Source organism: Fistularia commersonii, chromosome 4 (genome assembly GCF_037954325.1).
Source record: "Fistularia commersonii isolate RoL2024-O1a breed Wild chromosome 4, RoL_Fcom_v1.0, whole genome shotgun sequence".
Lineage (NCBI taxonomy): Eukaryota > Metazoa > Chordata > Actinopteri > Syngnathiformes > Fistulariidae > Fistularia > Fistularia commersonii.
In genome coordinates, this window is record NC_141287.1 from 3,185,794 (window position 1) to 3,198,988 (window position 13,195).

General features: G+C 45.2%; 2 protein-coding genes across 2 annotated transcripts in view; both read right to left on the reverse strand.

Annotated features, from left to right (window-relative positions):
* The window catches only part of dars1 (aspartyl-tRNA synthetase 1), a 31,236-nt gene extending 27,395 nt beyond the window's left edge, over positions 1–3,841 (reverse strand). The window contains exon 1 of the mRNA XM_086144716.1: positions 3,711–3,841. Within this exon, the coding sequence (XP_086000842.1) occupies positions 3,711–3,733 (23 nt within the window). The 5' untranslated portion in view covers positions 3,734–3,841. The remainder of the gene's footprint in view (positions 1–3,710) is intronic.
* A 4,104-nt stretch (positions 3,842–7,945) lies between these two features.
* LOC147234407 (C-X-C chemokine receptor type 4-like) lies at positions 7,946–9,878 on the reverse strand. The gene is made up of 2 exons (XM_086144527.1): positions 9,834–9,878; positions 7,946–9,524 (listed from the first exon to the last, which is right to left on the reverse strand). Exons 1-2 carry the CDS (start codon positions 9,837–9,839, stop codon positions 8,385–8,387), a joined length of 1,146 nt encoding a protein of 381 aa, XP_086000653.1. The 5' UTR covers positions 9,840–9,878; the 3' UTR covers positions 7,946–8,384.
* Positions 9,879–13,195: the final 3,317 nt, after the last annotated feature.

The window sequence follows — 13,195 nt, forward strand, 5'->3', positions numbered from 1 at the left end:
ACAAAATGTGGTCAAAGGAGCTCTCAATGGAGGTGAAACAAAAAAAAAGAAGAAATCCATCAGAGAGATAGCAGAAATGTTGGGAGTGGCCAAAACAACAGTTTGGTACATTCTGAGGGAAAAAAAAAAAAAGAGTGCACAAAAAAGCCTACGCGTCCATGGAAGACAACAGTGGTGGATGATCGCAGAATCCTTTCCACGGTGAAGAAAAACCCCTTCACAACATCCATCCAAGTGAAGAAGTAGGTGTATCAGTATCTAAGTCTACCATTAAGAGAAGACACTCCATGTAAGTAAATACAAAGGATTCACCACAAGGTGCGAACCTTGAATCAGCCTCAGAAAGAGAAAGACCAGCATTGATTTGAAAACATACTACAGAAGCAATGCAGGAGTTTTTTTTAAAGCAAAAAAGTGGAATATTCTGCGATGGCTGAGTCCATCACCAGATCTCAACCCAGACAAAACTCAGGACAGCTGCAGAAAAGGCCTGGCAAACAATCACAAAGGAGGAAATCCAGCGTTCGGTGATGCCCATGGGTTCCAGACTTCTGGCAGTCATTGCCTGTAAAAGGATTTCCAACAAAATATTGAAAAGTAACATTTTACTAAGGGTTAGGTTTCTTTGTCCAATTACTTTTGAACCCCTGAAATGAGGAGCATTAGTATAAAAATAGATAAAATTCCTACATATTTTTGCCCAACCCCTATTCCGTCGTAGTTGTTTCATTTCAAATCCAATGTGGTGGCATGGAGACCCCAAGTCATGAAGATTGTGGGTGTATCAAAGAAAAGCCAAAAAGTTCAGATAGCAGCAGATGAGAGGAAAAAAAAAAAAAAACATCAGCCTATTTTAAAATAAATCTATTAAAGAACTTTAAAATCCAACATAAATTCATTGTGATGCCACAATGTCTGAAGACCTATTATTTAATATTATATAATATTAAATCATCTTCATCTCCTTTTGGCTTTTCCCTTCAGGGGCCACAGTGAGCCAACCTTCATATCCTCTCTCACTACATTCGTAAATCTTCACTTTGTTCTTCCTCTAGACCTCCAATTCGAGCATCTGTCTACCAATATATTCTCTCTATATAATATATTCTCCCCAAAACATCCAACATATGCCTGCGATGGACTCCTTCCTGATCCTATTCATCCTGATCACCCCCAAAGAGAACTTCACCATCTTCATCTCTGCGACCTCTCGCTCTGCCTTCTGTATTCATTATTGTTGCTCTTTCTCGGCCATTCAGCATCGCAGCACTCACCACTGTCTCGAACACCTTTCCCTCAAGGTTTTCCTCAGCCTGTTTTCTGCTCTCACTACAGATCACAATATCATCTGCAAACATCATGCTCCATGGAGATTCCTGTCTAACCTCATCTGTCGAACAAGAAGGGGCTCCAAGCTGATCCCTGATGAAGTGCAACCTCCACCTTCAACTTCTCTGTTACCCCTAAGGCACACGTCACCACTGTCTCACAGCTAGCATACATGTCCTGCGCTGTCTCAGTTAGCATACATGTCCGCCGCTGTCTAAGTTAGCATACATGTCCTCCGCTATCTCACAGTTAGCATACAAGTCCTCTGTTGTCTCACAGTTAGCATACAAGTCCTCCGCTGTCTCACAGTTTGCATACATGTCCGCCACTGTCTCACAGTTAGCATACATGTCCGCCGCTGTCTAAGTTAGCATACATGTCCTCCGCTGTCTCACGGTTAGCATACAAGTCCTCTATTGTCTCACAGTTAGCATACATGTCCTCCACTGTTTCACAGTTAGCATACATGTCCTCCACTGTCTCACAGTTAGCATACATGTCCTCCGCTGCCTCACAGTTAGCATACATGTCCTCCACTGTTTCACAGTTAGCATACAAGTCCTCCACTGTCTCACAGTTAGCATACAGGTCCTCTGCTGCCTCAAAGTTACCATACATGTCCTCCACTGTTTCACAGTGAGCATACAAGTCCTCTACTGCCTCACAGTTGGCATACAAGTCCTCCACTTTCTCACAATTAGCATTCATGTCCTCCACTGTCTCACCGCTAGCATATTAAATACAGAGTTTCAATGCTGCGTCTGGTACTGTGGAGATCTGACAAGGGACAAGGTTGGTGAAGTCAGCCCCCTTAAGGCCCATCCCTGTTTATGGCAGCACGACAGCCACAAACCTGAAGGACACAACCACACCTTCAACCAATCCCACAATCTACTGAACATGAGGCGATACGCCTCTGCTTGCTGTACTGAGATTTAATTTGTACATTTCGGGTTTCAGTCCAACTCTGGTCCAATTTGAATGTTTCGTAATGATGCAAACAGATGGGCAGGAGAAACAGAGGGGGATATATCTCCTGAAAAGAGACCTAGAGTAACAGGAATAAAGATAAATCAGATGGTTAATTACTGACAGAAATTATTAGCTTCAGTCCTCTCTTGCCTTGGTGTGTTTTACCCACTTTCCCCACAAAGAGAAGAATTTTAGTTATGCTGATACAACCAAGATGATGAAATTCCCCAGCATCTTGATCTAAGTTTGGAACGACACATCCTATCTTGTGTTTTTTTCTGGTAATTCAGCGAAAAAACACGAGTCTTTCAATCCCCAAATTTTCCTCTGGTTCAACCTTAGCATTCATTCCCTTCAAGGCTTTTCCGTCAGACACGGTTCGCCGGGTGTTTGAGCCAAGGCCAGCTGTCACTGTGGCAAAAGGTCACGACGGCAGTTGGATTGCAGGAACACGTTTGGAGATAAAACCATTCGCCAAGTTTCTTGGTTGTTTTCTCATGACGTGGCAAAAGACCAGAGGGGGAAACTGCACAGCAGGAATGTGGATTTGCATGAACCGAGTGGAAGCTTTCATTTTACAATCGTAACGTAGCCTTTGTTCATTCGTTTTCGGCAATGAACCCATCATGGATGAACCATGAGCTGTTGGCGTGCCGTCGACCGGAGGTTATTACATACTTGAATATAACAACGAATGATTTTTGACATTGTGACACATTAAATGAGCCACACTCAATATATAGAGAGCCACTTCACCAAATCATGTCATTACGTTCAGGGCGCTTTTTGAATAACCACGATCTCACTGTGCGGTTAGATTTAGGCTGCAGCTATTTTGACTTGTTTGCGTGCTTTGACTGACCTTACTTAAGATCACAATTATGTTATTACACTTAAGACATGTCTTGAAATTTGCACAACTTCAGTGTCTGGTATTTGCTTCTGCAAATACAGAACTTTGATGTCTGTGTCGTAATCCCTATGCTGACTCTGTCGGCTTACGTTATACTGGATTGACATTTCTGGTGGAAATAAGTGGGAAGCTACATGGACTGCACGAAGACGGCCAAACATGCCTTCGTGTGCAAGTTTATCTACTTAAGAGGCATGAAATCCACAGTTCATGTTATCGGAATATAAGGGGAGAGTAAATGTGTCTTCATTTAACTTAACTCTGAAAATGCTAGCTGATGCAATCCAGTGCATGCTGGAGGAAGCTAGCCTTGCTCTAGCATGCTAGCTAGCATTGCTACAGCATGCACCGGATTGCATCAGCTAGCATTTTCAGAGTTGAGCTAACATGCTAGAGAAGGCTAGCTAGCCTGCTAGCCGTGCGGCCGAATAAATGCCGGACTTATGGTTGTACCCTTCCCTTTGAGACGCGGGTCGAACCCGGACACCCGTCTTACCCCTTCACTTCTTCCTTAGTCATGTCGGAGGATTTTCCTGGAGATTGAGGACAAAAAGGCACCGCTGCTCTCTGACTGAAAGTGCACCTCGTCAGCTGTTCATAGCATGGCAAGGCAACCGGAGGAGGGAACTGTTTTGACGGAGCACCAAATGCAGGACAATTTCGAATCCGGGTCGAAACAAAGGGTCTAACATTAGTTCCTACTGTTGAACATGAACGAACAGGGAGAAAATAAAGTCATTATTATTATTATTATTTTCATAATTGCACAAGACACAATAATAATAATAATAATAATAATAATAATAATAATAATTGTTGTTATTATTATTATCATTATTATTATTATTGCTATTGGTATTGTTGTTTTTGTTGTTGTTGTTAACATTATAACTATTGTTATTATTGCCATTATTGTTATTATTATTATTATTATTAATAGTAGTAGTAGTATCATTATTATTGTTGTTGTTGTTGTTGTCATTATTAGTAGTATCATTATTATTATTAATATTATCATTAGTAGTAGTAGTAGTAGTATCATTATTATTGTTGTTGTTGTAGTTGTTGTTATTGTTGTTGTTATTAGTAGTAGTAGTATCATTATTTTTATTATTATTGTTATTATTATTATCATCACTAGTAGTAATAGTAGTAGTGGTAGTAGTAGTAGTATTATCCTTTGGACATTTCCCTTCAAGTGTCTCCACAGCAAGCAGACCCTCCTCCATCTAACCTTATTCTCTATTTCCGCCTCTCACTATGTCCATAAATCTTCTCTTTGGTCTTCCTCAAGACCTCCTGCCTGGCAGCTCCAATTCCAGGATCCATCTACCAATCTTCTCACTGTCCCTCCTCTGTCCATGACCCAACCAACTCGGTCCGCCTTCTCTCCAAAACATCTACCATGTGTCGTCCCTGTGATGGACTCATTCCTGATCCTATTCATCCTCATCACTCTCAAAGGGAACCTCAGCATCTTCATCTCTGCAACCTCCAGCTCCGCCTCCTGTCTTTTGGTCATTGTCTTCTATCTCATTGTATTCTTGACACTTTTCTCCACCCATTCCAACCTGCTTGAACCCGTTACTTTACTCTTTTCCACACTCACATCATTTTTCCTGGAGCCTTTCCCAGACAGGAGTTCACCGTACATCAATCACAGGGCCACATAAATGAGACATAAACCCATTCGCCCTTTTATTCACACGTCTGAGCAATGTAGGGTTTCCAGTGAACCTGCTAGATGTTTTGGGACTGTTGGAGGAACCCCATGCAGACACAAGGAGAACATGGAGACTGAAAAAGAAGAAGAAAAAAAAGCAAGTGAATGTCACTGAATGTCACAGAGTTCCTCAAAAGAGACCGTTGAGACTTCCTATTTGAAATAATAGTTGAAAATAAACGAAACTTTCCAGTCGGCAGCCAGACCAAATGCGTGTTTTGGTAAAGCTCGGCCTCTGGTCTTCCGCAATAAATCCATTTGCTTTCAAAAGCATGAGGAAATGGACATTAGGAGACCCCTAAAGGGAGGTGGAGCCTTTCCTGACAAAATCCCAGACAATGTAACTGAAACACACAAGCGCAAACTAAGCGACACTGTGAAAGCATCACAACCCCTTCTAAAATAACTAAAAGTTGAAGCTCAGCTCAATTATCACATTTTTATCATTATTATCACTAAGCACTCAGTCTGTTTGTGTTATGTGTTTGGATTGTTGGCGGAACTCGGAGAACTCCCACACGTGGAGAATCCAACCGAGGCCACCGTGCATAAAATGCTCGAAAAAAACCTTTTAATTTCAAACATTTGTGCTCCTGCGTGAATCCTGTGTACAAACGTGGCAGGTCCTGGAGATGGAAAAAATACAATGAAATGCTCTTCTCGCTGTCACGGCATCGGCAGGCAGGTATCACCGGTGGCTCCGAGCTGCAAGTGGAGGTGGTTTGAATACAGTGGGGCCGTCAAAGCTTTCTTCTGGCCGGTGGCCTCATGAGATACTGATAAACAAAACAGCCTTCCTGCTGCTCACTCCTTCATCCTAACAATGTGACCATTAGTGAAACGGGTCAGTGCCCAAAAGGACCCATTGGTATTTATATTTCTTTCCCCCCCTCCCTGGCGGTGGAGCGATTCTGCTCTTTAAAATCGTGCTTTTCCGTTCCCTTTTGTTTTCCGGCTAAATCCGGAGTCAACTCTGGATTAATGCGTCGTTACCGCGGGGCTGGGATTGCTTGAAAACAACGCGTGTTTTGAAGGCGGTGCGGAGTGGGCCGCGGGAGGTCGCCTTTTCGGCTCGCACCGTTGATGAATCGGCTGTTGAAACAATTTCCTGTCCATTTCAACAGCTTTGGCCTTTAACCCAGTGGGGTAAACACAACGCTCTCCGCTCTCCCAGTTCTCACCGAGCTAATATTTTACCCACCGGGAGGATTTTGACCGATAGCCGATCTCGGATGAGAGGAGGAGTGCCGGGCCAAAATACGCGTTTCGGGCCGCGGCTGATGTTTTTGGTCATTACGCGGAGCAAGAGCTTTAATTATGAATGAAAAGGCACCTTCTCCAACCCTCGGGGCCCATGAACGCGTAAAATCTGCGCATGAAGACGGCCACTTTGACCCATTAGCGTAATAGCCTTGTCGATACGGGCTCCCCTCCCCCGGTACTGCCGGGTGTGTTTGTTAAAAACAAAAAAAAAAAAAGTCAATTGTCCTCAATAGATCAGTGAAATGACTAAAAGTCAGCTTCCACGGACACGGGACGGTGTCTTCCCTGCCGAAGAGGCTCTTATTGTGAATTTGGATCCTCCTGCTGCGTGCGTTCGCTTCATATCGTCCCGGCGGTTTAATTTGCAACAGCGGTTGCCGTCAAGACGTGGCAAAGTGACATCCCGTTATCCTCATCGATTCTCTGCAGGCTCCACAACAAACAGCCGAAGTTTTGTCGTGGTTATTTTCATACGTATCTATACAGACGGGAAAGAAGGGAAAGAAGTGGGAAAGAGCGGAGCCGTACGTTGTGTTTTGGAACCATGTTAAATGATAAGAATAAGAATAAGAATAACTTTATTAATCCCGAAGGAAATTGCCGTGCCAGAGTTACAGAAAATATAACAGTAATAAACAATAAAAGAAAGGCAGAATTAGAAATAAAAATAAACTATAAAGTGTCTCAGTGAAACTATAAAGTGTCTTAGTAAGCAGTGATAAAACTATAAGTGTCTTAGTAACAAGTGAGGTAAGGAGTGCACAATAGTATGATAGAAGGGAAAATTATAGTGTAGCTGTTATGAGATGAGATGAAATATTGCACATTTTTTGTTTGTTTTTTCAGGTTAAAGATAGGTTTTTACGGTTGCAATGGAAATGATGCACGCCGTTTGAATTTCCAGGGTAGTTGCTATGACGCTTGGACGATCCCGGCCCGCGAGGAGGATCCGACGCAGAACGCGGAAGTGCTAATCACCGATATCTCCTTGCAGAGCGAGGGAGACAAGCCTTTATGCTAATCTGGAACTGATTTCCAGCTGAAGGAGCAACCCTTGTTTTGCTTTTTGTTTTATTCCGCTTCACCGCCAGATCCCCCCCAAAATATTCCCCCGAACCCCGCGGTTCAGTGGAGGCACTTCACACCTAAAGAAATGGAAATGGATCTCCTTTGGAGTGCTGAATGAAGCCTCGCACAGCGGCTGTTTGACGGCTCCATTCTCCTCCAGGTCTATTGTTATCAGCTTCCTTCGCTCTCCAACTTGAACATCGCTCTCTCTACAGTGGGAACAATCTGAAGTGGCAGATAAAAAGCCGAAAAAGCGACGCCACGCATCCTCGCCGCGACTGATTCTGACTCCGCGCCCGGGATTTAGCGCGCTAATGCCTGTTTGCATATTGAGGATGTACTGTGTACGTTCCATCTCCTCCTAGTCCAACCTTTTAACCCGCTGTGAGAAGCAAAATAGGATCGCACTTGTTTACGAGTCACCTAACGCGCAGGCTGGATTTCTGTATTGCCACGTGGATTTTCATTAGAAAAGAAAATTGTCGACTTTCTGCTGGACATGTCAAAGAGCGCAGATGTTTTTTTCAAATTACAGGGTTTTGCAAGGGTCCTCCTGTGGAGACATATGTGTTGAGGAAACCCCTCCACACACACACACACACACACACACACACCTTGTGCCCATCCCCCGCGCCCTGAGGCGAAGACGGTTTGAGTTAAAACACACACCCTCAATCTATATCAGAGGCTTTTTTTTATTGTTTTTAAAAAACACAAGACATTGACAGTGGTAAAAATGAAACACCAAAAAAAGAAGCAGCATGCACCACGTCTCCTCTCTCACCAAGAGTTCCAGTGTGAACGACAGCAATAAATAATATTTTTGAGAGAATCACACATGTTTAAGTGCGAACGAACAAACAAACGCTGCAAACTATGTACAGTTTTCCCGAGGGGAGCTACCATCTCCGCAAAATGACGCAAAAATGACACCTTTGGGGAGCGCGAAAGATACACTTTAGTGAAAAGTGACGGAGCGAACCAATCGGAAGGTATAAAAGTTTCTTTTTTTTTTTGACACATCTGTACAAAATGTAGTAAAAGGTCTTTAAATTTAAAGCTTAATTTCTTTCTCTCCCGAGAGGGCGGAGTCCGCGGCCCGGATTCGGGCGCCGGTTAACTGGACAGAACGCTGGAGGACTCGGACTCGGTGGACACCGAGGAAACGGCCCCGCGCTTTTTGGTCATGAGATTGGTTTTCTGGCTGGACCTGCTGCTGACGGTCAGCGCGCTCCGGGCCGACTTCTTGAACTTCACGCCCAGGAAGGCGTAGAGGATGGGGTTGAGGCAGCAGTGGAAGAACGCCAAGGCCTCGGTGATGGAGATCCACTTCTCCACCGCCTGCCTCACCTCGCAGGTCGGCGTGATCACCTTCAGCATGATGAAGGTGTCCAAAAAGGCGCCCGAGCAGTAGGGCAGCCAGCAGGAGAAGAAGCACAGGATGAGGATGATGGTGGTCTTGAGAGCTTTCTTCTTCAGCACCTGGCCCTTGGAGCCCTTGGAGCCCTTGGAGAGCTCGTGGATGATGATGCAATAGCAGACCAGGATGACCAGGCCCGGTATGACGAAGCCCACCAGGATGTGCTTGAGGCGGAACGCCACCCTCCATATGACGTCGGTCTCCTCGGGGTAGATGTGCTGGCAGACGCACCTGGAGTCGGACATCTCCACGGTGCCGTTGGCGTTGAGGATGAAGTCCGGCAGGCCCGTGTCGTCCACCCGGGCGAACACCAGGTCGGGGACGGTCATGATGGCGGCGGGGAGCCACACGCCCACGTAGATCACCCTGTTGGCCAGAAGTTTCCTGGTGTCTTGGCGTTTGGTGTTGGTCGCCTGGACCACCGCCAGGTAGCGGTCCAGGCTGATGAAGGCCAGGATGAACACGCTGCCGTACAGGTTGACCGTGTAGATCATGTGCATGAAGACGCAGAGGAAACTCCCAAAGTACCAGCTTCGGCCCGCGTCCACCGCCCAGAACGGCAGCGTGAGCACGAACAGCAGGTCGGCCACGGAGAGGTGCAGCCGGTACTTATCCGTCATGGACTTCAGCTTCTTCTGATAGGCCATGACCACCACCACCAGTCCGTTGCCCACGATCCCCAGGACGGTGATGGTTCCGTAAACGATGGGGAAGAAGATCCTTTTGAAGTCGTCGCTGAGCGCGTCGATGCAAGGCTTGTGGAAGTCCAGCCCGAAGTCTCCGGACTCCTCCGAGAAGTTGTCGGACGCGTTGTCCAACTCCAGCGTCATTTCGAACTGCGTTCGGGAAAAACAAACCAGGGAGAACTTTTCAGAAAGCGGGTCCGGCTTCAAAACGTCGGGATGCCGTGCGGGAGAAGGGAAAGGAAGGGAAAGCCGACCCTGCAGAGGTTGAGGAGCGCAGGAACATGCGCACTTGGCTCTGATTGACAAACTTCTAAACTAAACAAACCCCTGAGATGGAGTGAAGAAGAAAATAAACAAACAAACGGAGGTAAAAGTTCATCCAGCAAACAAGCGTCGGAGGTGATAAATGAAGGGAGAGTTGAGAGTTTGAAAAGGAAAAAGAAAGAGAAGAACACCCACCTTCATCTGGACCGGCCCCGCGGAGCGAGTGTTGGCGCTAACGTGTGAGCGTCTGTGTTTGAGCCTGCGAGGCGGACGGACTGGGTGGGCCCAAGGGGGCGGGGCCAGGGTGACGTCAGCGGGGGACAGCCAATCGCATGGCGACTGGGACAACGGCAAAACACGACGTGTATATTTATTGCTTTGTGGAATTAAACTGCATTCACACACTGTTGCATCATATTCATCCACTGCTAAGGTATAATCGCACGGAGTTAAATCATATTAAACTATTATACTGCAGAAAACTCAATCTTTGTTGTTACTGCGAACAGTTAAGACAATTCATATTTCATTATATTTCTTATTCTTCCTCCTTTTTACTATCATCTATTACTGTTATGTTTTTTTACTTGAAACTCTGGCACAACAATTTCCTTCGGAATTAATAAAGTTGTTCTCATCTCATCTCATCTCATCTCATCTCATCTCATCTCTCAAAACTACAATCAAATTTGATCAAACTACATTTATTCGGTGGTAAACTACATTCATCCTATATTAAACTACCTTCATTCTGTAGTAAACTACATTCACACTATGTTTTACTGCATTGACACTGTATTAAACAACATCCATACTATAGTGAACTACAATCATACTTTATTAAACTGCATTCACTCTGTAGCAAACGACAATTGTGCTTTATTAAACTACATTCATACTATGTTTTACTGCATTGACACTATATTAAACAACATCCATACTATACTAAACAACATTTAAACGGTATTAAACAACAGCCATACTATAGTCCACTACAGTCATGATATATTAAACTGCATTCAATCTGTGCTTTACTAAACTACATTCAATCTGTCGTAAACTACATTGACACTATGTTTATTATTATATTAAACAACATTCATGCTGTACTAAACTACATTTAAACTGTATTAAACAACATCCATACTATCTTTAACTACAATTAAACTGTACAAAAGTATTCATTTTGTATCAAACCAAAGCCGTACACTGTCAAATTACATGTATACCGGATTAAACTACATTTATCTTTAAAAAAAACCCCATTCATTCTAAATAACCTTGATGCATTCTGTACTAAGTCTTATTTGTACCACATCTGTTTTATAATACACTATATTCACAACCTGTATTGAAATGCATTCCTGTTGTATTAAACTGCTTTCATACTGTATGAAACGACATTCAAACTATATTAAACAACATTCCTTCCGTGTCAAACTGCAGTCATACTCTATTAACGACAGTCATACCGGATTTAAACAACATTCATTTCATATTAAACTATATGCACTCTGTATTATTATAATTACACTCATAAGCATCTTATCTAAGTACCCTTTCACATTTAATAACACTAATTCCGAGAGCGCACAAATATCCCCGAACTTTCTCTTTGACATTTGTTGACATTTCGAGCGTCACTGATGGACAGCGAACGCATCGTCCGATTATTCATCGACGGACTTTCTTTGATTTCTCTCCAGATCGCCGTGCAGTGACTGCAGGCTTCTCGCATCCGGTGTTGGGAAAAGGTCAACGGCCTTCGCTCGCACAACACAACACAACCAGATCCCAGCGAAGCGCTAAAAGTTGACGACTAATTCTCAGATTCAGCTAAAATTCATTCACGGCGGTTCGATCTGAGTCCGTCCTCATGAACGCCTGGGTTTTTTCAACGCGGGCCGGTAAAAGGCGGGGTTGTTTGTCGAAGGTTTTTTGCCGAGTCCTCGCGCACAAATCCAGGGAAAGCGTTGGAGAGCGAGAGCCGTTTTCAGATTAAAGGGGATTTGTTGGCGTCGGCTGAGCGGCGCCCGCCGCCTCTTGCCGGCGGACCGACGGTCGTCGTCGTCTGGCGGGTCTTCGGTTTCTCTCCGCAAACCACTTCGTAACCCGGTCTGATGACAGTTTGCGTTCGTCTTCACGCGCTCCCAGGAACCAAACAACCCCCGCCGTTGGTACCGTGAAAAAAAAACCACCCGCGCTGGAACGCGGGATTTCCACCGCCGCCGCAGAACCCCGAGGCTCAGAGAGCAGAACATTTATTCTCGCCAAGCTTCGCCGATCCTCTCTGATTTCAGTTAAGTTGGCGATGACAGGTCTAAGCCGCACACACTCCGAGCTGAAACCCAATATCCGCGGCGACGCATGTGAATAAGACTCCCAGGCTTTGATATATGAGCCCGAGAGCCAATCTGCATCATTGATTTCACCGGGATCAGGACTTTTTGGAAAAAGCTTTCCTCCCAGAGCGCCGGCGTTGCTTTGTGGGGAACCGTATCGCATTTCAAATCACATTCATGAGCATCGGTTACATTCATTATCCTCCTCCGAGCATGTGATTTATGACGTGCGCGGCGTAATTTGCCCCGGTGAGATCCGACGCCGTCCTCCCTCGCGTCTGTTTGGGATTCCCGACCGGCCTTTCAGAGGCGTCACAAGTTTCCGGCCACTCGGTTAAAGCGGCGTCGCACCTCCCGTGCCCTCAATATCCTCGAACCGGCCGCCGTCCACAGCCACGCGTTTATCAAGCTCAGAAGCGCGAGCGAAGGAAAAAGGCCGAATAATAAAAACTCCAACTTTTATGTCTAAAAGGCCATTTTTTGTTGCATCATGCCGCTGCTGACAAACGTGAATCAGCCACGCTGATCAAAGTCTTCACAAACCCCAGATAATGGGCATCTGTGGAAGGTTCTAGAGCTGCTTCTCTGCTAATCCCTTTTGTTTGGTGTCCTCCCGAAGACACCCGCCGCCCAAACCAAGGCTACTGTATTGGTATGTTGCTCTTATCAACGCCATTCAGACGCAGACATTTGCTTTGCTATCAGTTTGCAGGCGAAGCTTCAGGATTTCTTGCGAATGCTGCTGCACACACACACACACACACACACACACTCACACACACCACATTCCCCATGTTGCCTTCACGTGGAGGGGAATGTCGGCGCGACTCACGTCAGGTCTCTATTAGGAAAGAGATAACTACTGATCTCCGCTGATGTCTCAACGGTCCATCTGAATAAGATAGATGGTGGAAAAATTTGTTCTAAAGGCCAATATTGGGGCGCAATTTTCCTCATAAATCCCTAAATTGAGGGAAGGCTCAATTGAGGTCAAGATGCGGACGATCCTGCCGCAGAAGGTGACGAAAGCGCTTCGGAAGCGGAGACCGTTGGTCTTATCAGGCAAGATTATCTCTTCGTCTTTTTTAACCCGCATGTTATGTGAAGGGTCAATGGGTGAAATGGGTCAAATTGACCCTTCACATCATATGAGGGTTAACTTCTCACAGTTCCGTGGTTTGAGAAATTGCAGAATCACGCGAGCGGGACTTCATC